The sequence below is a fragment of the Salvelinus alpinus genome, chromosome 4 (assembly GCF_045679555.1).
Source record: "Salvelinus alpinus chromosome 4, SLU_Salpinus.1, whole genome shotgun sequence".
NCBI lineage: Eukaryota > Metazoa > Chordata > Actinopteri > Salmoniformes > Salmonidae > Salvelinus > Salvelinus alpinus.
In genome coordinates this window covers 10714187-10739907 of record NC_092089.1, presented here as the reverse complement: position 1 = coordinate 10739907, position 25721 = coordinate 10714187, and the positions used below count along the sequence as shown (strand labels likewise).

Genomic DNA, 25721 nt, shown 5'->3' with positions numbered 1-25721 from the left:
GTTAGCACCCCGTCCCAGGAACAGGAAGTGGAGGAGGCTGCAGCTTCATAAACACAAGGACATACGGTATAATACCGGACAGGAAGGAAACGTCGGTGTTTATTGTAGTCAGAGTTATTCTATTGGTGTGGTGGATGAATCAGAATTAGTTCGGTAACGTAAGATGTCATATCTGCATAATATTCTTATGTGATATACTTTTTATTAGAATGTCTCCCTTTGGACTATACTGTTGGCAGTTGCACGTTTCCCTTCTCAGCTAGGGCTCAGTCACCTGGGGCTCAGTCACCTGGGGCTCAGTCACTTGGGGCCCAGAGACGGGAGAGGTCAGGCTTGTCTTTTACATGTCTCTGGTGCTATGCAGAATATCAGAAAGGGAAGAGGACAGGATGGAACATTGTCTTCATATGTGAATGTATCTGTTAAACCATGAGAAGGGATGGCGTGATTAAGGGGGAACCAATTACTTGTTTCCACAATGTCTGTGCGCCAGTCACTCCCCTCAGTGAGCTTGTCCAGGAGTGGGGAGAAGAGGGGGTTTACTTGAGATAGGAGTATCTAGAGTTGACAATTGAGTTATGCCTTGGATGAGGTCATGTTTTTGTACTACGAAGTACCAGGAACGAGATTAGAACCTCGTCTTAGAGACCAAACTGAACGATAATTTATAGCGAATGCTATCTGGCTATGGGATACTCCTCTCTCTTTCTTTGTGAACAGTTCCTATTATCTGTGGTTTGTCATGTCGACTATCTTGGCTATAAAAGATCTTTGTATTCTACTGTAGGGACTCTCAGAATTCATTATAGACACTGAATTGATCTGAGAGTCAAAGGGCGATTGTAAAGCTCATATTATTAAAGATAAAGTATAACTCTGACTGGTGTGTGGTTTGTAACTCTCCTCATTTGGTAATACAGGAAAATGCCACGACATTGGACACGTACACTTCTGGGACAGTTTCCCCCAGACACAGATGATGCCTGGTTCTGGACATTGGAGAATCTCCATTGAAAGTGTGTTTCGGTCCAGGAAGAGGTTAAATCTACATGAATAGACATAGAAAGAGCATCAGAGAGGCAAAACAATGTGGGGAGACGCAAAGCTTTTTATTAAAGTTACAATAATATTCAAATAACTCTTCTTTGGAGAACCTGGAACATGTTTTGTTAATAATGAATAATAATATTGTTCAAATTAAAAATAAAAATGTTGGTCACACCGTTATTTTTAATTTCTTAACAAATCTAACAGCATCACATTAATCCTCCAGTCATAGGATACATCCCAAAATGGCACCCTACCCCCTATATAGTGCACTAGTTTTGACCAGTAGTGCTACTATATATCAAAGGGAATAGGGTACCATTTAGAACACAGCCCTGTATCGATCACTCTGATTGGGTGGAAGGGGATTAATCTCCTGTCTGCTTCCGTTCCTCCTCCTGTCTTCTCCTTTAGCTGTTGTGTCCCTGAAGAGCCTCGGCCATGAAGAGTTTTCCCAGGTTCTGGGAGGTGAACTCCTTCACATTCTGGCAGTAATTGTTAATTTGTCCTGTTTTTGGCAGAAACACACAGAAACAAAACACAGGAGTCTGAATAACAGCAGGAAACACACAGACAGACAAACACAGGAGTCTGAATAACAGCAGGAAACACACAGAAACAAAACACAGGAGTCTGAATAACAGCAGGAAACACACAGAAACAAAACACAGGAGTCTGAATAACAGCAGGAAACACACAGAAACAAAACACAGGAGTCTGAATAACAGCAGGAAACACACAGAAACAAACATAGGAGTCTGAATAACAGCAGGAAACACACAGAAACAAACACATGAGTCTGAATAACAGCAGGAAACACACAGAAACAAAACACAGGAGTCTGAAAAACAGCAGGAAACACACAGAAACAAACACAGGAGTCTGAATAACAGCAGGAAACAAACACAGGAGTCTGAATAACAGCAGGAAACACACAGAAACAAACACAGGAGTCTGAATAACAGCAGGAAACACACAGAAACAAACACAGGAGTCTGAATAACAGCAGGAAACACATGAGCAGTGCTGGAGGTCAATCAGTTGCATGTTGTCAAGAAGGGAGACAACAGCCGTGCCCAAAATGTAATCCTAAACCCTAATGTGGTGCACTAGTTCTAACCAGAGCCATATGGGTGTGTCCCTATGGACCCCGGTCACAAGTAGTGCACTATATAGGGAATAGAGTGCTAGTTTGGGATGTAACCAACCATCAGAGAGACAGCAGGCAGGCAGGGATGTCAGATGAAGTCTATAAAGCTGTAGATTAATGTAACTAACACCATGGAGAGATGAGGGAACAGAGGAGGAGAGAGGTAGCTACCAGGGAGAGAACAGAACAGAGGAGGAGATAGGTAGTTACCAGGGAGAGAACAGAACAGAGGAGGAGAGAGGTAGCTACCAGGGAGAGAACAGAACAGAGGAGGAGATAGGTAGCTACCAGGGAGAGAACAGAACAGAGGAGGAGATAGGTAGCTACCAGGGAGAGAACAGAACAGAGGAGGAGATAGGTAGCTACCATGGAGAGAACAGAACAGAGGAGGAGATAGGTAGCTACCATGGAGAGAACAGAACAGAGGAGGAGAGAGGTAGCTACCAGGGAGAGAACAGAACAGAGGAGGAGATAGGTAGCTACCAGGGAGAGAACAGAACAGAGGAGGAGAGAGGTAGCTACCAGGGAGAGAACAGAACAGAGGAGGAGAGAGGTAGCTACCAGGGAGAGAACAGAACAGAGGAGGAGAGAGGTAGCTACCAGGGAGAGAACAGAACAGAGGAGGAGATAGGTAGCTACCAGGGAGAGAACAGAACAGAGGAGGAGATAGGTAGCTACCAGGGAGAGAACAGAACAGAGGAGGAGATAGGTAGCTACCAGGGAGAGAACAGAACAGAGGAGGAGATAGGTAGCTACCAGGGAGAGAACAGAACAGAGGAGGAGATAGGTAGCTACCAGGGAGAGAACAGAACAGAGGAGGAGAGAGGTAGCTACCAGGGAGAGAACAGAACAGGAGGAGGAGATAGGTAGCTACCAGGGAGAGAACAGAACAGAGGAGGAGATAGCTAGCTACCAGGGAGAGAACAGAACAGAGGAGGAGATAGGTAGCTACCAGGGAGAGAACAGAACAGAGGAGGAGATAGGTAGCTACCAGGGAGAGAACAGAACAGAGGAGGAGATAGGTAGCTACCAGGGAGAGAACAGAACAGAGGAGGAGATAGGTAGCTACCAGGGAGAGAACAGAACAGAGGAGGAGATAGGTAGCTACCAGGGAGAGAACAGAACAGAGGAGGAGAGAGGTAGCTACCAGGGAGAGAACAGAACAGAGGAGAGAGGTAGCTACCAGGGAGAGAACAGAACAGAGGAGGAGATAGGTAGCTACCAGGGAGAGAACAGAACAGAGGAGGAGAGAGGTAGCTACCAGGGAGAGAACAGAACAGAGGAGGAGAGAGGTAGCTACCAGGGAGAGAACAGAACAGAGGAGGAGAGAGGTAGCTACCAGGGAGAGAACAGAACAGAGGAGAGAGGTAGCTACCAGGGAGAGAACAGAACAGAGGAGAGAGGTAGCTACCAGGGAGAGAACAGAACAGAGGAGGAGATAGCTAGCTACCAGGGAGAGAACAGAACAGAGGAGGAGATAGGTAGCTACCAGGGAGAGAACAGAACAGAGGAGGAGAGAGGTAGCTACCAGGGAGAGAACAGAACAGAGGAGGAGAGAGGTAGCTACCAGGGAGAGAACAGAACAGAGGAGGGGATAGGTAGCTACCAGGGAGAGAACAGAACAGAGGAGGGGATAGGTAGCTACCAGGGAGAGAACAGAACAGAGGAGGGGATAGGTAGCTACCAGGGAGAGAACAGAACAGAGGAGGAGATAGGTAGCTACCAGGGAGAGAACAGAACAGAGGAGGGGATAGGTAGCTACCAGGGAGAGAACAGAACAGAGGAGGGGATAGGTAGCTACCAGGGAGAGAACAGAACAGAGGAGGAGATAGGTAGCTACCAGGGAGAGAACAGAACAGAGGAGGAGATAGGTAGCTACCAGGGAGAGAACAGAACAGAGGAGGAGATAGGTAGCTACCAGGGAGAGAACAGATCAGAGGAGGAGATAGGTAGCTACCAGGGAGAGAACAGAACAGAGGAGGAGATAGGTAGCTACCAGGGAGAGAACAGAACAGAGGAGGGGATAGGTAGCTACCAGGGAGAGAACAGAACAGAGGAGATAGGTAGCTACCAGGGAGAGAACAGAACAGAGGAGGAGATAGGTAGCTACCAGGGAGAGAACAGAACAGAGGAGGAGATAGGTAGCTACCAGGGAGAGAACAGAACAGAGGAGGAGATAGGTAGCTACCAGGGAGAGAACAGATAGGTAGCTACCAGGGAGAGAACAGATAGGTAGCTGCTAGGAGGAGGGAGGGGGTACCTGCGATGAGGAGAGTGTCCATGCGAGGAGGAGAGAGGTAGCTGCTAGGAGGAGGGAGGGGGTACCTGCGATGAGGAGAGTGTCCATGCGAGGAGGAGAGAGGTAGCTGCTAGGAGGAGGGAGGGGGTACCTGCGATGAGGAGAGTGTCCATGCGAGGAGGAGAGAGGTAGCTGCTAGGAGGAGATAGGTAGCTACCAGGGAGAGAACAGAACAGAGGAGGAGATAGGTAGCTACCAGGGAGAGAACAGAACAGAGGAGGAGATAGGTAGCTACCAGGGAGAGAACAGAACAGATAGGTAGCTGCTAGGAGGAGGGAGGGGGTACCTGCGATGAGGAGAGTGTCCATGCGAGGAGGAGAGAGGTAGCTGCTAGGAGGAGGGAGGGGGAGAGAGAGAGGAGGGAGGGGGAGAGAGAGAGGAGGGAGGGGGAGAGAGAGAGGAGGGAGGGGGTACCTGCGATGAGGAGAGTGTCCATGCGAGGAGGGGGCTGTGGCGGTTTGAACATCTTGGAGACATCTTCCTCTGGTAGAGGAGTCTCTCCTCTGGTCTGTCTCTGAGCATTCTCCTGCTGGCGCCGCTGGGTATACTGCAGAGAGAGAGAGGGAGAGAGAGAGAGAGAGGAGGGAGGGGGAGAGAGAGAGGAGGGAGGAGGAGGGAGAGGAGGAGAGAGAGGAGGGAGGGGGAGAGAGAGAGGAGGGAGGAGGAGAGAGCGAGGGAGAGGAGGAGAGAGAGCGAGGGAGAGGGAGAGAGGGAGAGAGGGAGAGAGAGAGAGAGAGAGAGAGAGAGAGAGAGAGAGAGAGAGAGAGAGAGAGGAGGGAGGGGTGAGAGAGAACAGCTATAAAATCTGACAGACATGACAGACAGAAAGTGATGTGTGTTGGTATACGACAGCGTAAATCAGCGTGTCAGAACCTAAAGGCCTTTTTAATGTGGGGAGGCAGAGGACAGGTTGGTGGTGGGGCGTAGATGGTAGGAAACAACCGGAACCTGGATACACATACAAAGCCTGTCAGAAACTAACATCACAATATTCTTGTATAACTAGGTTCATTTGAGAAACGACTTCTAGGTTGATACGAGAAACGACTTCTAGGTTGAAACGAGAAACGACTTCTAGGTTGATACGAATAATAAATAATCAATACAATAAATAAGTGGATCAATACAGTTATATTATATAGTACCAAGCCTCTGTCTCCCTGGTATAGTAGATACATCAACAGTTATATTATATAGTACCAAGCCTCTGTCTCCCTGGTATAGTAGATACATCAACAGTTATATTATATAGTACCAAGCCTCTGTCTCCCTGGTATAGTGGATACATCAACACAGTTATATTATATAGTACCAAGCCTCTGTCTCCCTGGTATAGTGGATACATCAACAGTTATATTATATAGTACCAAGCCTCTGTCTCCCTGGTATAGTGGATACATCAACACAGTTATATTATATAGTACCAAGCCTCTGTCTCCCTGGTATAGTGGATACATCAACACAGTTATATTATATAGTACCAAGCCTCTGTCTCCCTGGTATAGTAGATACATCAACAGTTATATTATATAGTACCAAGCCTCTGTCTCCCTGGTATAGTAGATACATCAACAGTTATATTATATAGTACCAAGCCTCTGTCTCCCTGGTATAGTGGATACATCAACAGTTATATTATATAGTACCAAGCCTCTGTCTCCCTGGTATAGTAGTTATATTATATAGTACCAAGCCTCTGTCTCCCTGGTATAGTGGATACATCAACACAGTTATATTATATAGTACAAAGCCTCTGTCTCCCTGGTATAGTGGATACATCAACACAGTTATATTATATAGTACCAAGCCTCTGTCTCCCTGGTATAGTGGATACATCAACACAGTTATATTATATAGTACCAAGCCTCTGTCTCCCTGGTATAGTGGATACATCAACACAGTTATATTATATAGTACCAAGCCTCTGTCTCCCTGGTATAGTAGATACATCAACACAGTTATATTATATAGTACCAAGCCTCTGTCTCCCTGGTATAGTAGATACATCAACACAGTTATATTATATAGTACCAAGCCTCTGTCTCCCTGGTATAGTAGATACATCAACACAGTTATATTATATAGTACCAAGCCTCTGTCTCCCTGGTATAGTGGATACATCAACAGTTATATTATATAGTACCAAGCCTCTGTCTCCCTGGTATAGTAGATACATCAACAGTTATATTATATAGTACCAAGCCTCTGTCTCCCTGGTATAGTAGATACATCAACAGTTATATTATATAGTACCAAGCCTCTGTCTCCCTGTATAGTGGATACATCAACAGTTATATTATATAGTACCAAGCCTCTGTCTCCCTGGTATAGTAGATACATAAACACAGTTATATTATATAGTACCAAGCCTCTGTCTCCCTGGTATAGTGGATCTGGTGAGGACGAGTCCCAAATAGTACCCGATCTCTTAAATAGTGCACTACTTTAGATGAAAACCCAATGGTCTCTCTCTCTTTCATTCACCCTCCCCTCCCTCCTTGCCTCTCTGGAGGAGAGGACTCCCTGTGGACAGGGTCGAAACCTAATTCTATCACGCCCCTCTAACACAATCACTGTCCAGGAAGTAGATTATCTCATTATCATCTACAGTGTGTTGATTACATTTTCCCATCATGATAATAGAATGTGTGTCTCTGTGTGTGTGTGGGTGTCTCTGTGGGTGTGTGTGTGTGTGTGTGTGTGTGTGTGTGTGTGTGTGTGTGTGTGTGTGTGTGTGTGTCTCTCTGTTGGTGTGTGTGTGTGTGTGTGTCTCTGTTGGTGTGTGTGTGTGTTACCTGGTGTTTCTGCTGCTGTTGCTTGCTGAGGTTACGGCTGTAGGTGTTATACTTGACAATGTCCTGACTCATATCATCCACTCTGTCCATCAGGAGCTGCAGAGACTTCTCCAGGTGGTTACTGAGGGGAGATGAACTACACATTAGACTACATTCTCCAGGTGGTTACTGAGGGGAGACGAACTACACATTAGATTACATTCTCCAGGTGGTTACTGAGGGGAGATGAACTACACATTAGACTACATTCTCCAGGTGGTTACTGAGGGGAGACGAACTACACATTAGATTACATTCTCCAGGTGGTTACTGAGGGGAGATGAACTACACATTAGATTACATTCTCCAGGTGGTTACTGAGGGGAGATGAACTACACATTAGACTACATTCTCCAGGTGGTTACTGAGGGGAGACGAACTACACATTAGATTACATTCTCCAGGTGGTTACTGAGGGGAGATGAACTACACATTAGATTACATTCTCCAGGTGGTTACTGAGGGGAGATGAACTACACATTAGATTACATTCTCCAGGTGGTTACTGAGGGGAGATGAACTACACATTAGACTACATTCTCCAGGTGGTTACTGTGGGGAGACGAACTACACATTAGATTACATTCTCCAGGTGGTTACTGAGGGGAGATGAACTACACATTAGACTACATTCTCCAGGTGGTTACTGAGGGGAGATGAACTACACATTAGACTACATTCTCCAGGGGGTTACTGAGGGGAGATGAACTACACATTAGACTACATTCTCCAGGTGGTTACTGAGGGGAGACGAACTACACATTAGACTACACACTACGAACAGAAAGTGGCGTCTGTAGTCCGAGGGGGACGGGTTCACTCAGCCGTCCGTAGCTCTGGTGTTTCCTCCCTCTCAACACAGCCAAGGCCGCAGGACCAGACGGATTACCAGGACGGCTACTCAGAGCATACGACGACCAGCCGGCAAGCGCCTTCACTGACATGTTCAACCTCTCCCTGAACCCCAGTCTGTAAATACCCAGGCTGTAAATCCTGAAGCTGTGCGACAGAACAGGAAATAACTTATCCCGGCCATGAGAGCTGCCAGAGCGCGTGGGGACATTGCTGACATCCACTATGACAGGCTCATTGCCCCCCCCCCCCTCCCAGAAGCCTGGAAGGGATGAGAGCAGCCTATGGGTTCGTAGTCTCAACCCAACACACACCAACTGACTAACGGACGGCTGAATGTATATATGTGTTTTCTCTTGCTTTGTTTGTTCTTTGTCCACATGATGTCTGTCTACGAGAAGCTACCCAGGAAAGGGCTGAAAACATCCCATAATAATATATGGAGCCTTGGAAATAAGGTTCATGAAATCAATAACTTACTAACATCAGATAACATTCATATATTCGCCCTTTTTCTGAGAATCACTTTGAGCATTCCTTTGATGATACAGCCGTAGTAATACAGGGACATAACATCTATAGAAGAGACAGGAATGTTTATGAGGGAGGTGTTGTGGTATATATTCAGAGGCCATATCCCTGTAATGTTTATGGGGGAGGTGTTGTGGTATATATTCAGAGGCCATATCACTGTAATGTTTATGAGGGAGGTGTTGTGGTATATATTCAGAGGCCATATCACTGTAATGTTTATGGGGGAGGTGTTGTGGTATATATTCAGAGGCCATATCACTGTAATGTTTATGAGGGAGGTGTTGTGGTATATATTCAGAGGCCATATCACTGTAATGTTTATGGGGGAGGTGTTGTGGTATATATTCAGAGGCCATATCCCTGTAATGTTTATGAGGGAGGTGTTGTGGTATATATTCAGAGGCCATATCACTGTAATGTTTATGGGGGAGGTGTTGTGGTATATATTCAGAGGCCATATCACTGTAATGTTTATGGGGGAGGTGTTGTGGTATATATTCAGAGGCCATATCACTGTAATGTTTATGGGGAAGGTGTTGTGGTATATATTCAGAGGCCATATCACTGTAATGCTTAGAGAAGATCTTATGTCAAGTGTTATTGAAGTGTTGTGGGTTGCAGGTTCACTTGGCACATCTAAAGCCTTTTATTTTGGGGTGTTGCTATAGGCCAGCAAGTGCTAACAGTCAGTATCTAAATAATACGTGTGAAATGCTTGAGGGTGTACGTGATGTAAACAGAGAGGTCTACTTTGTCGGGGGACGTGAATATCGACTGGTTTTCATCAAGAGGAAGCTTCTCACTGTAACCAGTGTCTGTAATCTGGTTCAGGTTATTAATCAACCTACCAGTGTGTTTAACAAGAGGAAGCTTCTCACTGTAACCAGTGTCTGTAATCTGGTTCGGGTTATTAATCAACCTACCAGGGTGTTTTACAAGAGGAAGCTTCTTACTGTAACCAGTGTCTGTAATCTGGTTCGGGTTATTAATCAACCTACCAGGGTGTTTTACAAGAGGAAGCTTCTTACTGTAACCAGTGTCTGTAATCTGGTTCAGGTTATTAATCAACCAACCAGGGTGTTTTACAAGAGGAAGCTTCTCACTGTAACCAGTGTCTGTAATCTGGTTCAGGTTATTAATCAACCTACCAGGGTGTTTTACAAGAGGAAGCTTCTTACTGTAACCAGTGTCTGTAATCTGGTTCGGGTTATTAATCAACCTACCAGGGTGTTTTACAAGAGGAAGCTTCTTACTGTAACCAGTGTCTGTAATCTGGTTCAGGTTATTAATCAACCAACCAGGGTGTTTTACAAGAGGAAGCTTCTCACTGTAACCAGTGTCTGTAATCTGGTTCAGGTTATTAATCAACCAACCAGGGTGTTTTACAAGAGGAAGCTTCTCACTGTAACCAGTGTCTGTAATCCGGTTCGGGTTATTAATCAACCTACCAGGGTGTTTAACAAGAGGAAGCTTCTCACTGTAACCAGTGTCTGTAATCTGGTTCGGGTTATTAATCAACCAACCAGGGTGTTTTACAAGAGGAAGCTTCTCACTGTAACCAGTGTCTGTAATCTGGTTCAGGTTATTAATCAACCAACCAGGGTGTTTTACAAGAGGAAGCTTCTCACTGTAACCAGTGTCTGTAATCCGGTTCGGGTTATTAATCAACCTACCAGGGTGTTTTACAAGAGGAAGCTTCTCACTGTAACCAGTGCCTGTAATCTGGTTCAGGTTATTAATCGACCTACCAGGGTGTTTTACAAGAGGAAGCTTCTCACTGTAACCGGTGCCTGTAATCTGGTTCAGGTTATTAATCGACCTACCAGGGTGTTTTACAAGAGGAAGCTTCTCACTGTAACCAGTGCCTGTAATCTGGTTCAGGTTATTAATCATCCTACCAGGGTGTTTTACAAGAGGAAGCTGTCTTACTGTAACCAGTGCCTGTAATCTGGTTCAGGTTATTAATCACCCAACCAGGGTGTTTTACAAGAGGAAGCTTCTTACTGTAACCAGTGCCTGTAATCCGGTTCAGGTTATTAATCAACCTACCAGGGTGTTTTACAAACACTACAGGAACCAGATCGTCCACATGTATCGATCACATCTTTACTAATACTGTAGAACTGTGTTCTCTAGCTGTATCTGTACCCATTGATCACAATATAGAGGCTATATCCAGGAAAGACAAAGTTACAACAGCTGGGCCTAAAATAGTATATAAGAGATCATACAAAACGATTTAACTGTGACTCTTATGTGGATGTTGTTAAAAAATATTAGTTGATGTGATTAATAAAAGAGCATCCAGACGCTACTCTTGATGAATATATTAAATAGCTTTTTTCCCCAATTATTAATAAACATGCATCTGTTAAGAAACGGACTGTCGTAAACTGTTAAAGCTCCGTGGATCGACGGGGAATTGAACAACTGTATGGGTTGAAAGAGACGGGGCAAAAAGGAAGTGGTTAAAAAGTCTGGCTGTACATCCGTCTGGCTGACTTACAGCGAATTGGAGAAATGATGTGACTCGACTCATCAAACAAAAAGAGAAGAAGAAACTGTATTATGAAGCCAAGATCAACAATATAAAAGAAGTTTAAATGAAATTATGGGCAGAAAGACAAATTCCACTCCATCTTTCATTGAATCAGATGGCTTATTCATCACAAAAACCATTTGATGTTGCCAATTACGTTTACGATTATTTCATTGCCAAAGTGGGAAAATTTAGGGAGGGGAAAAATGCCAGTGAGCAATTGTGCTCATGCATAAAAAAAAACTAATAATGAAAGGAAAGCATTGCAAGTTTGAGTTTTGTAAAGTTAATGAGGGAGATGTGGATCAATCAATTAATAATGAACCACCTCCTGGTGACAACTGAGATGGAAAGCTAGTGAAGATGCCAACCGACTCTACAGCCACTCCTGTCTGTCATATCTGAGATGGAAAGCTAGTGAAGATGGTAACTGACTCCTACAGCCACTCCTGTCTGTCATATCTGAGATGGAAAGCTAGTGAAGATGCCAACTGACTCCTACAGCCACTCCTGTCTGTCATATCTGAGATGGAAAGCTAGTGAAGATGCCAACTGACTCCTACAGCCACTCCTGTCTGTCATATCTGAGATGGAAAGCTAGTGAAGATGGTAACTGACTCCTACAGCCACTCCTGTCTGTCATATCTGAGATGGAAAGCTAGTGAAGATGGTAACTGACTCCTACAGCCACTCCTGTCTGTCATATCTGAGATGGAAAGCTAGTGAAGATGGTAACTGACTCCTACAGCCACTCCTGTCTGTCATATCTGAGATGGAAAGCTAGTGAAGATGCCAACTGACTCCTACAGCCACTCCTGTCTGTCATATCTGAGATGGAAAGCTAGTGAAGATGGTAACTGACTCCTACAGCCACTCCTGTCTGTCATATCTGAGATGGAAAGCTAGTGAAGATGGTAACTGACTCTACAGCCACTCCTGTCTGTCATATCTGAGATGGAAAGCTAGTGAAGATGGTAACTGACTCCTACAGCCACTCCTGTCTGTCATATCTGAGATGGAAAGCTAGTGAAGATGGTAACTGACTCCTACAGCCACTCCTGTCTGTCATATCTGAGATGGAAAGCTAGTGAAGATGCCAACTGACTCCTACAGCCACTCCTGTCTGTCATATCTGAGATGGAAAGCTAGTGAAGATGGTAACTGACTCCTACAGCCACTCCTGTCTGTCATATCTGAGATGGAAAGCTAGTGAAGATGCCAACTGACTCCTACAGCCACTCCTGTCTGTCATATCTGAGATGGAAAGCTAGTGAAGATGGTAACTGACTCCTACAGCCACTCCTGTCTGTCATATCTGAGATGGAAAGCTAGTGAAGATGGTAACTGACTCCTACAGCCACTCCTGTCTGTCATATCTGAGATGGAAAGCTAGTGAAGATGGTAACTGACTCCTACAGCCACTCCTGTCTGTCATATCTGAGATGGAAAGCTAGTGAAGATGGTAACTGACTCCTACAGCCACTCCTGTCTGTCATATCTGAGATGGAAAGCTAGTGAAGATGCCAACTGACTCCTACAGCCACTCCTGTCTGTCATATCTGAGATGGAAAGCTAGTGAAGATGGTAACTGACTCCTACAGCCACTCCTGTCTGTCATATCTGAGATGGAAAGCTAGTGAAGATGGTAACTGACTCCTACAGCCACTCCTGTCTGTCATATCTGAGATGGAAAGCTAGTGAAGATGGTAACTGACTCCTACAGCCACTCCTGTCTGTCATATCTGAGATGGAAAGCTAGTGAAGATGCCAACTGACTCCTACAGCCACTCCTGTCTGTCATATCTGAGATGGAAAGCTAGTGAAGATGGTAACTGACTCCTACAGCCACTCCTGTCTGTCATATCTGAGATGGAAAGCTAGTGAAGATGGTAACTGACTCCTACAGCCACTCCTGTCTGTCATATCTGAGATGGAAAGCTAGTGAAGATGGTAACTGACTCCTACAGCCACTCCTGTCTGTCATATCTGAGATGGAAAGCTAGTGAAGATGGTAACTGACTCCTACAGCCACTCCTGTCTGTCATATCTTTAATCTGAATCTAGAGGGAAGTCTGTCCTCCGTCCAGGCCTGACGACAAAGTCATTCCTCTACCCAAGAGACCATTCAGCTTGCAGCCAGCTCTTAGAAAACTGTACCCAAGAGAGGTAAAGCGGGCCTGATGACAAAGTCATTCCTCTACCCAAGAGTGGTAAAGCGGCCTTTAAAATGGTTCTAACAGCAAACCGTTTAGCTTGCAGCCAGCTCTTAAAAAACTGTTGGGGGATTTTTTTTGTTTTTGTGTTTGACCAAATACAATGCTATTTCTCTGTAAACAAGTTAACAACAGTCTTTCAGCATGCTTATAAAGAAGGGTACTCAACATGTACTGTACTGACAAGTGACTGATGATTGGTTGAAAGAATAAGAAGATTGCCTTGATGACAGCTTTGCACACTCTTTGGCATTCTCTCAACCAGCTTCATGAGATAGTCACTTGGAATACATTTCAATTAACATGTGTGCCTTGTTAAAAGTTAATTTTGTGCAATTTCTTTACGTCTTAAATGAGTTTGAGCCAATCAGTTGTGTTGTGATATGGTAGTAGTGGTATACAGAAGATAGCCCTATTTGGTAAAAGACCAAGTCCATATTATGGCAAGAATAGGTCAAATAAACAAAGAGAAACGACAGTCCATCATTACTTTAAAGACATGAAGGTCAGTCAAACCTGGAAAATGTCAACAACTTTGAAAGTTTCTTCAAGTGCAGCCGCATAAACCATCAAGCGCTACGCTGAAACTGGCTCTCATGAGGACCGCCACGGGAAAGGAATACCCAGAGTTACCTCTACTGCAGAGGATAAGTTCATTAGAGTTAACTGCACCTCAGATTACAGCCCAAATAAATGCTTCACAGAGTTCAAGTAACAGACACATCTCAAAATCAACTGTTCAGAGGAGACTGCGTGAGAAATCAGGCCTTCATGGTCGAATTGCTGCAAAGAAAACACTACTAAAGGACACCAATAATAAGAAGAGACTTGCTTGGGCCAAGAAACAGGAGCAATGGACATTAGACCGGTGGAAATCTGTCCTTTGGTCTGATGAGTCCAACTTTTAGACTTTTGGTTCTAAAAATCTAGAGTTCCTTGGTCCAGTGTCTGTGTTCTTCTGCCCATCTTCATCTTTTATTTTTATTGGCCAGTCTGAGATATGGCTTTTTCTTTGCAACTCTGCCTAGAAGGCCAGCATCCCGGAGTCGCCTCTTCACTGTTGACGTTGAGACTGGTGTTTCGCGGGGTACTATTTAATGAAGCTGCCAGTTGAGGACTTGTGAGGCGTCCGTTTCTCAAACTAGACACTCTAATGTACTTGGCGCACAACTGAGCAAGAGGACGAGTCAGTCCACCTTGTGAAAGAATCTCTCTACAGATTTCTCTCTTCGCTGATCTCCTTCACCTCAGAACAGAGTGTTTTGGGTAAACAATATATAATATAACCTGCGCTCGATTAACCTTCCCTCTCATGCCCCTGCTCCTTGTTCAGAACCCTTTCAGAGAGGACCTGGTGGAAACCCTTTCAGAGAGGACCTGGTGGAACCCCTTTCAGAGAGGACCTGGTGGAACCCCTTTCAGAGAGGACCTGGTGGAACCCCTTTCAGAGAGGACCTGGTGGAAACCCTTTCAGAGAGGACCTGGTGGAAACCCTTTCAGAGAGGACCTGGTGGAAACCCTTTCAGAGAGGACCTGGTGGAAACCCTTTCAGAGAGGACCTGGTGGAAACCCTTTCAGAGAGGACCTGGTGGAAACCCTTTCAGAGAGGACCTGGTGGAAACCCTTTCAGAGAGGGCTGGGGCACAGGAGAGGACCTGGTGGAACTGGAGAAAAACATGTTTTAGTGCTTCTGAATGTAAGGGACCACCACTATGGACTAATACCACAACACTATGGACTAATACCACAACACTATGGACTAATACCACAACACTATGGACTAATACCACAACACTATGGACTAATACCACAACACTATGGACTAATACCACAACACTATGGACTAATACCACAACACTACTAAGGGACCAACACTATGGACTAATACCACAACACTATGGACTAATACCACAACACTATGGACTAATACCACAACACTATGGACTAATACCACAACACTATGGACTAATACCACAACACTATGGACTAATACAACAACACTATGGACTAATACCACAACACTATGGACTAATACCACAACACTATGGACTAATACCACAAGACTATGGACTAATACCACAAGACTATGGACTAATACCACAACACTATGGACTAATACCACACCACTATGGACTAATACCACACCACTATGGACTAATATCACACCACTATGGACTAATACCACACCACTATGGACTAATACCACACCACTATGGACTAATACCACACCACTATGGACTAATACCACACCACTATGGACTAATACCACAACACTATGGACTAAAACAACACTATGGACTAATACAACAACACTATGGACTAATACAACAACACTATGGACTAATACCACAACACTATGGACTAATACCACAACACTATGGACTAATACCACAACACTATGGACTAATACAACACTATGGACTAATACAACACTATGGACTAATACAACAACACTATGGACTAATACCACAACACTATGGACTAATACCACAACACTATGGACTAATACAACACTATGGACTAATACAACAACACTATAGACTAATACCACAACACTATGGACTAATAGAAGAGATCCTCTCTTCTAGTAGGCCTACATGCCAACAGGAATGAGATATAATATGGTATAAATAAATGGCAAGGACATGTCACGATGACTGTCAGAGTGACCTGGTTTTAGAAGGAACAAAACATCGTTCTCAGAATATGACAATGACAAATGTGGGCCGATGTGAAAATGACACAGTGGAAATTACATCAAATCTATTACCTGTTAAGATACGAAAGCATCTCTGTCCACACAGACAGACGGACGAAGCAACGCACGCGGCAATCTGACAACTTCAGAAAACCATTTGGCCGTGCCAGACATCTCATGGCTAGAATCCACAGCAGGGCCCCACAGGGGAGGAGAGAGAGAGTTCAGAACTATTCATACCCCTTGACATATTCACCATTTTGTTGTGCTACAACCTGAATTCAAAATGGATTCCATTTATTCAAAACAAAAATGGCACCCAACTTCACACAATACCCCCATAATGACAAAGTGAAAACATGTTTTTCGATTCAAAAAAAATTATGAAATGTTTAATTTATATAAGTATTCACACACACACACACACACACACACACACACACACACTAGTCAATACTTTGTAAAAGCACTTTAGTCAGTGATTACAGCTGCGGGTCTTTCTGGGGATGTCTCTAAGAGCTTTCCACACCTGGAGTGTGCAAAACACCATTATGTTTTCTTTTATGATTCAAGCTCTGTCAAATTGGTTGTTGATTATTGCCATAGATCTTCAAGTAGATTTAAATCTAAACTGTAACTCAGCATCTCAGGAACAGTCACTGTCTTCTTGGTAAGCGACTCCAGTGTAGATTTGGCCTTGTGTTTTTGGTTATTGTCCTGCTGAAAGGTGAATTAATCTCCTAGTGTCTAGTGGAAAGCAGAACCAGATTTTCCTCTAGAATTTTACCTGTGCTTAGCTTCATTCTGTTTTTTTTATCCTGAAAAACTCCCTTGTCCTTAGCAATTACAAGCATACCCATAACATGATGCAGCCACCACTATGCTAGAAAATATGTAGAGTGGTACTCAGTAATGTGTTGTATTTGCCCCAAACATAACACTTTGTATTCAGGACAAAGGGTGAATTCCGTTGCCGTATTACTTTAGTGCCTTGTGGCAAATAGGATGCATGTTTTGGAATATTTGTATTCTGTACAGGCGTCTTCTCTCTCTGTCATTTCGGTTAGCATTGTGGAGTAACTGTAGTGAACAAACGTATTAATGCAACATGTAAAGTGTTGGTCCCATGTTTCATGAGATGAAATAAAAGATCCCAGAAATGTTCCATACGCACAAAAAAACATATCTCTCAAATTGTGCAGAAATCTGTTTACGTCCCTGTTAGTGAGCATTTCTCCTTTGCCAAGATAATCCATTCACCTGACAGGTGTGGCATATCAAGAAACTGATTAAACAGCATTGTCATTACACAGGTGCACCTTGTGCTGGGGGACAACAAAAAGGCCACTCTAAACAGTTAAAATGTGCTTTTTTGTTGTTGTCACACAACACAATGACACACAGATGTCTCAAGTTGAGGGAACGTGCAGGTGGTATGCTGACTGCAGGAATGTCCACCAGAGCGGCTCTACGGGGACACGTTCCTCAGTTTAACAGTGGAGAGACGGATGTTCCCTGACTGTGTGTCAGGAAGACCAGCAGTTCATAACTCACTCAGTCTTCTGCATGTTTAATGAGGGACCGCTGTTAATCCATTGGAAATCAATAATGAAGTGAATACGTAGTATTCATTCCAAATGGCACATTATTCCCTATACAGGGCTCTCTGGTCAAAAGTAGTGCGCTATATAGGGCATAGGGTGCCATCTATATAGGGAATAGGATGCCATCTATATAGGGTGCCATCTATATAGGGAATAGGGTGCCATCTATATAAGGTGCCATCTATATAGGGAATAGGGTGCCATCTATATAAGGTGCCATCTAAATAGGGAATAGGGCGCCATCTATATAAGGTGCCATCTATATAGGGAATAGGGTGCCATCTATATAAGGTGCCATCTATATAGGGAATAGGGCGCCATCTATATAAGGTGCCATCTAAATAGGGAATAGGGCGCCATTTGGGATGAAAACAGCTCTAAATGGATCAAAGCTCCTCAGAGGAATCTCCATTAACACAGTTAGAGAGGGAGTAGTGAGGGGAAATGGCTTTTTATAACACACAGAGGGAGTAGTGAGGGGAAATGGCTTTTTATAACACAGTTAGAGAGTAGTGAGGGGACATGGCTTTTTATAACACAGTTAGAGAGGGAGTAGTGAGGGGAAATGGCTTTTATAACACAGAGAGGGAGTAGTGAGGGGAAATGGCTTTTTATAACACAGTTAGAGAGGGAGTAGTGAGGGGAAATGGCTTTTTATAACACAGAGAGGGAGTAGTGAGGGGAAATGGCTTTTTATAACACACAGAGGGAGTAGTGAGGGGAAATGGCTTTTTATAACACAGTTAGAGAGTAGTGAGGGGAAATGGCTTTTTATAACACAGAGAGGGAGTAGTGAGGGGAAATGGCTTTTTATAACACAGAGAGGGAGTAGTGACGGGAAATGGCTTTTTATAACACACAGAGGGAGTAGTGAGGGGAAATGGCTTTTTATAACACAGTTAGAGAGTAGTGAGGGGAAATGGCTTTTTATAACACACAGAGGGAGTAGTGAGGGGAAATGGCTTTTATAACACAGTTAGAGAGGGAGTAGTGAGGGGAAATGGCTTTTATAACACAGAGAGGGAGTAGTGAGGGGAAATGGCTTTTATAACACAGAGAGGGAGTAGTGAGGGGAAATGGCTTTTTATAACACAGTTAGAGAGGGAGTAGTGAGGGGAAATGGCTTTTTATAACACAGAGAGGGAGTAGTGAGGGGAAATGGCTTTTTATAACACAGTTAGAGAGGGAGTAGTGAGGGGAAATGGCTTTTTATAACACAGAGAGGGAGTAGTGAGGGGAAATGGCTTTTTATAACACAGAGAGGGAGTAGTGAGGGGAAATGGCTTTTTATAACACACAGAGGGAGTAGTGAGGGGAAATGGCTTTTTATAACACAGAGAGGGAGTAGTGAGGGGAAATGGCTTTTTATAACACAGAGAGGGAGTAGTGAGGGGAAATGGCTTTTTATAACACAGAGAGGGAGTAGTGAGGGGAAATGGCTTTTTATAACACACAGAGGGAGTAGTGAGGGGAAATGGCTTTTTATAACACAGTTAGAGAGGGAGTAGTGAGGGGAAATGGCTTTTTATAACACAGAGAGGGAGTAGTGAGGGGAAATGGCTTTTTATAACACAGAGAGGGAGTAGTGAGGGGAAATGGCTTTTTATAACACAGAGAGGGAGTAGTGAGGGGAAATGGCTTTTATAACACAGAGAGGGAGTAGTGAGGGGAAATGGCTTTTTATAACACAGAGAGGGAGTAGTGAGGGGAAATGGCTTTTTATAACACAGAGAGGGAGTAGTGAGGGGAAATGGCTTTTTATAACACAGTTAGAGAGGGAGTAGTGAGGGGAAATGGCTTTTTATAACACAGTTAGAGAGGGAGTAGTGAGGGGAAATGGCTTTTTATAACACAGAGGGGGAGTAGTGAGGGGAAATGGCTTTTTATAACACAGAGAGGGAGTAGTGAGGGGAAATGGCTTTTTATAACACAGTTAGAGAGGGAGTAGTGAGGGGAAATGGCTTTTTATAACACAGAGAGGGAGTAGTGAGGGGAAATGGCTTTTTATAACACAGTTAGAGAGGGAGTAGTGAGGGGAAATGGCTTTTTATAACACAGTTAGAGAGGGAGTAGTGAGGGGAAATGGCTTTTTATAACACAGAGAGGGAGTAGTGAGGGGAAATGGCTTTTTATAACACAGTTAGAGAGGGAGTAGTGAGGGGAAATGGCTTTTTATAACACAGAGAGGGAGTAGTGAGGGGAAATGGCTTTTTATAACACAGAGAGGGAGTAGTGAGGGGAAATGGCTTTTTATAACACAGTTAGAGAGGGAGTAGTGAGGGGAAATGGCTTTTTATAACACAGTTAGAGAGGGAGTAGTGAGGGGAAATGGCTTTTTATAACACAGTTAGAGAGGGATTAGTGAGGGGAAATGGCTTTTTATAACACAGTTAGAGAGGGAGTAGTGAGGGGAAATGGCTTTTTATAACACAGAGAGGGAGTAGTGAGGGGAAATGGCTTTTTATAACACAGTTAGAGAGGGAGTAGTGAGGGGAAATGGCTTTTTATAACACAGTTAGAGAGGGAGTAGTGAGGGGAAATGGCTTTTTATAACACAGTTAGAGAGGGAGTAGTGAGGGGAAATTGCTTTTTATAACACAGTTAGAGAGGGAGTAGTGAGGGGAAATGGCTTTTTATAACACAGTTAGAGAGGGAGTAGTGAGGGGAAATGGCTTTTTATAACACAGTTAGAGAGGGAGTAGTGAGGGGAAATGGCTTTTTATAACACAGAGAGGGAGTAGTGAGGGGACATGGCTTTTTATAACACAGAGAGGGAGTAGTGAGGGGACATGGCTTTTTATAACACAGAGAGAGGGGGAGTAGTGAGGGGAAATGGCTTTTTATAACACAGAGAGGGAGTAGTGAGGGGAAATGGCTTTTTATAACACAGTTAGAGAGGGAGTAGTGAGGGGAAATGGCTTTTTATAACACAGAGAGGGAGTAGTGAGGGGAAATGGCTTTTTATAACACAGAGAGGGAGTAGTGAGGGGAAATGGCTTTTTATAACACAGAGAGGGAGTAGTGAGGGGACATGGCTTTTTATAACACAGAGAGGGAGTAGTGAGGGGACATGGCTTTTTATAACACAGAGAGAGGGGGAGTAGTGAGGGGAAATTGCTTTTTATAACACAGAGAGGGAGTAGTGAGGAGAAATGGCTTTTTATAACACAGAGAGGGAGTAGTGAGGGGAAATGGCTTTTTATAACACAGAGAGGGAGTAGTGAGGGGAAATGGCTTTTTATAACACAGAGAGGGAGTAGTGAGGGGAAATGGCTTTTTATAACACAGAGAGGGAGTAGTGAGGGGAAATGGCTTTTTATAACACAGAGAGGGAGTAGTGAGGGGAAATGGCTTTTTATAACACAGAGAGGGAGTAGTGAGGGGAAATGGCTTTTTATAACACAGAGAGGGAGTAGTGAGGGGAAATGGCTTTTTATAACACACAGAGGGAGTAGTGAGGGGAAATGGCTTTTTATAACACAGAGAGGGAGTAGTGAGGAGAAATGGCTTTTTATAACACAGAGAGGGAGTAGTGAGGGGAAATGGCTTTTTATAACACAGAGAGGGAGTAGTGAGGGGAAATGGCTTTTTATAACACAGAGAGGGAGTAGTGAGGGGAAATGGCTTTTTATAACACAGAGAGGGAGTAGTGAGGGGAAATGGCTTTTTATAACACAGTTAGAGAGTAGTGAGGGGAAATGGCTTTTATAACACAGTTAGAGAGGGAGTAGTGAGGGGAAATGGCTTTTTATAACACAGTTAGAGAGGGAGTAGTGAGGGGAAATGGCTTTTTATAACACAGAGAGGGAGTAGTGAGGGGAAATGGCTTTTTATAACACAGTTAGAGAGGGAGTAGTGAGGGGAAATGGCTTTTTATAACACAGTTAGAGAGGGAGTAGTGAGGTGACATGGCTTTTTATAACACAGTTAGAGAGGGAGTAGTGAGGGGAAATGGCTTTTTATAACACAGAGAGGGAGTAGTGAGGGGAAATGGCTTTTTATAACACAGAGAGGGAGTAGTGAGGGGAAATGGCTTTTTATAACACAGTTAGAGAGGGAGTAGTGAGGGGAAATGGCTTTTTATAACACAGTTAGAGAGGGAGTAGTGAGGGGAAATGGCTTTTTATAACACAGTTAGAGAGGGAGTAGTGAGGGGACATGGCTTTTTATAACACAGTTAGAGAGGGAGTAGTGAGGGGAAATGGCTTTTTATAACACAGTTAGAGAGGGAGTAGTGAGGGGACATGGCTTTTTATAACACAGAGAGGGAGTAGTGAGGGGAAATGGCTTTTTATAACACAGTTAGAGAGGGAGTAGTGAGGGGACATGGCTTTTTATAACACAGTTAGAGAGGGAGTAGTGAGGGGAAATGGCTTTTTATAACACAGAGAGGGAGTAGTGAGGGGAAATGGCTTTTTATAACACAGTTAGAGAGGGAGTAGTGAGGGGAAATGGCTTTTTATAACACAGAGAGGGAGTAGTGAGGGGAAATGGCTTTTTATAACACAGAGAGGGAGTAGTGAGGGGAAATGGCTTTTTATAACACAGAGAGGGAGTAGTGAGGGGACATGGCTTTTTATAACACAGAGAGGGAGTAGTGAGGGGACATGGCTTTTTATAACACAGAGAGAGGGGGAGTAGTGAGGGGAAATGGCTTTTTATAACACAGAGAGGGAGTAGTGAGGAGAAATGGCTTTTTATAACACAGAGAGGGAGTAGTGAGGGGAAATGGCTTTTTATAACACAGAGAGGGAGTAGTGAGGGGAAATGGCTTTTTATAACACAGAGAGGGAGTAGTGAGGGGAAATGGCTTTTTATAACACAGAGAGGGAGTAGTGAGGGGAAATGGCTTTTTATAACACAGAGAGGGAGTAGTGAGGGGAAATGGCTTTTTATAACACAGAGAGGGAGTAGTGAGGGGAAATGGCTTTTTATAACACAGAGAGGGAGTAGTGAGGGGAAATGGCTTTTTATAACACACAGAGGGAGTAGTGAGGGGAAATGGCTTTTTATAACACAGAGAGGGAGTAGTGAGGAGAAATGGCTTTTTATAACACAGAGAGGGAGTAGTGAGGGGAAATGGCTTTTTATAACACAGAGAGGGAGTAGTGAGGGGAAATGGCTTTTTATAACACAGAGAGGGAGTAGTGAGGGGAAATGGCTTTTTATAACACAGAGAGGGAGTAGTGAGGGGAAATGGCTTTTTATAACACAGAGAGGGAGTAGTGAGGGGAAATGGCTTTTTATAACACAGTTAGAGAGTAGTGAGGGGAAATGGCTTTTATAACACAGTTAGAGAGGGAGTAGTGAGGGGAAATGGCTTTTTATAACACAGTTAGAGAGGGAGTAGTGAGGGGAAATGGCTTTTTATAACACAGAGAGGGAGTAGTGAGGGGAAATGGCTTTTTATAACACAGTTAGAGAGGGAGTAGTGAGGGGAAATGGCTTTTTATAACACAGTTAGAGAGGGAGTAGTGAGGGGACATGGCTTTTTATAACACAGAGAGGGAGTAGTGAGGGGAAATGGCTTTTTATAACACAGAGAGGGAGTAGTGAGGGGAAATGGCTTTTTATAACACAGAGAGGGAGTAGTGAGGGGACATGGCTTTTTATAACACAGTTAGAGAGGGAGTAGTGAGGGGAAATGGCTTTTTATAACACAGTTAGAGAGGGAGTAGTGAGGGGACATGGCTTTTTATAACACAGTTAGAGAGGGAGTAGTGAGGGGAAATGGCTTTTTATAACACAGTTAGAGAGGGAGTAGTGAGGGGACATGGCTTTTTATAACACAGTTAGAGAGGGAGTAGTGAGGGGAAATGGCTTTTTATAACACAGAGAGGGAGTAGTGAGGGGAAATGGCTTTTTATAACACAGAGAGGGAGTAGTGAGGGGACATGGCTTTTTATAACACAGAGAGGGAGTAGTGAGGGGAAATGGCTTTTTATAACACAGAGAGGGAGTAGTGAGGGGAAATGGCTTTTTATAACACAGTTAGAGAGGGAGTAGTGAGGGGAAATGGCTTTTTATAACACAGTTAGAGAGGGAGTAGTGAAGGGAAATGGCTTTTTATAACACAGTTAGAGGGAGTAGTGAAGGGAAATGGCTTTTTATAACACAGTTAGAGAGGGAGTAGTGAGGGGAAATGGCTTTTTATAACACAGAGAGGGAGTAGTGAGGGGAAATGGCTTTTTATAACACAGTTAGAGAGGGAGTAGTGAGGGGAAATGGCTTTTTATAACACAGTTAGAGAGGGAGTAGTGAGGGGAAATGGCTTTTTATAACACAGAGAGGGAGTAGTGAGGGGAAATGGCTTTTTATAACACAGTTAGAGAGGGAGTAGTGAGGGGAAATGGCTTTTTATAACACAGAGAGGGAGTAGTGAGGGGAAATGGCTTTTTATAACACAGAGAGGGAGTAGTGAGGGGACATGGCTTTTTATAACAGAGAGGGAGTAGTGAGGGGAAATGGCTTTTTATAACACAGAGAGGGAGTAGTGAGGGGACATGGCTTTTTATAACAGAGAGGGAGTAGTGAGGGGAAATGGCTTTTTATAACACAGTTAGAGAGGGAGTAGTGAGGGGAAATGGCTTTTTATAACACAGAGAGGGAGTAGTGAGGGGACATGGCTTTTTATAACACAGTTAGAGAGGGAGTAGTGAGGGGAAATGGCTTTTTATAACACAGAGAGGGAGTAGTGAGGGGAAATGGCTTTTTATAACACAGAGGGAGTAGTGAGAGGAAATGGCTTTTTATAACACAGAGAGGGAGTAGTGAGGGGACATGGCTTTTTATAACAGAGAGGGAGTAGTGAGGGGAAATGGCTTTTTATAACTCTGTACAGCTCTGTACTGACCTGCTGGAGAGGTTGAGCAGTAGCCACAGTAGACTAGTCTAGCTCCCACATCAACCCCTAGCCCCTACCTTCTAGGGCACTAGACTCCCACATCAACCCCTAGCCCCTACCTTCTAGGGCACTAGGCTCCCACATCAACCCCTAGCCCCTACCTTCTAGGGCACTAGGCTCCCACATCAACCCCTAGCCCCTACCTTCTAGGGCACTGGGGTAGACAGCTCCCACATCAACCCCTAGCCCCTACCTTCTAGGGCACTAGGCTCCCACATCAACCCCTAGCCCCTACCTTCTAGGGCACTAGGGTAGACAGCTCCCACATCAACCCCTAGCCCCTACCTTCTAGGGCACTAGGGTAGACAGCTCCCACATCAACCCCTAGCCCCTACCTTCTAAGGCACTAGGGTAGACAGCCCCCACATCAACCCCTAGCCCCTACCTACTAGGGCACTAGGCTAGACAGCCCCCACATCAACCCCTAGCCCCACCACATCAACCCCTAGCCCCTACCTACTAGGGCACTAGGGTAGACCAGCACCAAGTCACATACCTGCTGGAGAGGTTGAGCAGCTCGTGTTTGTCCGCCACAGTACACTTCTCCTCCAGTTCCCACATCAACCCCTAGCCCCTACCTTCTAGGGCACTAGACCCCTAGCCCCTACCTTCTAGGGCACTAGGGTAGACCAGCACCAAGTCACATACCTGCTGGAGAGGTTGAGCAGCTCGTGTTTGTCCGCCACAGTACACTTCTCCTCCAGTTCCCACATCAGAACGTTGATCAGGTGGGAGTTCTTGATCACGATGGGAACCTCCTCAAACATGTGCTCGAAGCCAATCATGGCCTTCTTCAATCTGGGGAGGAGGGAGAGAAAAGAATCAGTTCAATCTGGGGAGGAGGGAGAGAAAAGAATCAGTTCAATCTGGGGAGGAGGGAGAGAAAAGAATCAGTTCAATCTGGGGAGGAGGGAGAGAAAAGAATCAGTTCAATCTGGGGAGGAGGGAGAGAAAAGAATCAGTTCAATCTGGGGAGGAGGGAGAGAAAAGAATCAGTTCAATCTGGGGAGGAGGGAGAGAAAAGATTCAGTTCAATCTGGGGAGGAG

The 25721-nt window shown here is 44.4% G+C and overlaps 1 protein-coding gene across 1 annotated transcript in view; it reads right to left on the bottom strand.

The window, feature by feature from the left end:
• Nucleotides 1-1090: 1090 nt before the first annotated feature.
• Nucleotides 1091-25721, bottom strand: part of LOC139572848 (eukaryotic translation initiation factor 3 subunit H) — a 102463-nt gene continuing 77832 nt past the window's right edge. The window contains exons 5-8 of the mRNA XM_071395658.1: nucleotides 25323-25472; nucleotides 7292-7412; nucleotides 4911-5043; nucleotides 1091-1555 (exon numbers count right to left, since the gene is read on the bottom strand). Of these exons, the coding sequence (XP_071251759.1) occupies nucleotides 1458-1555; nucleotides 4911-5043; nucleotides 7292-7412; nucleotides 25323-25472 (502 nt within the window). The 3' untranslated portion in view covers nucleotides 1091-1457. The remainder of the gene's footprint in view (nucleotides 1556-4910; nucleotides 5044-7291; nucleotides 7413-25322; nucleotides 25473-25721) is intronic.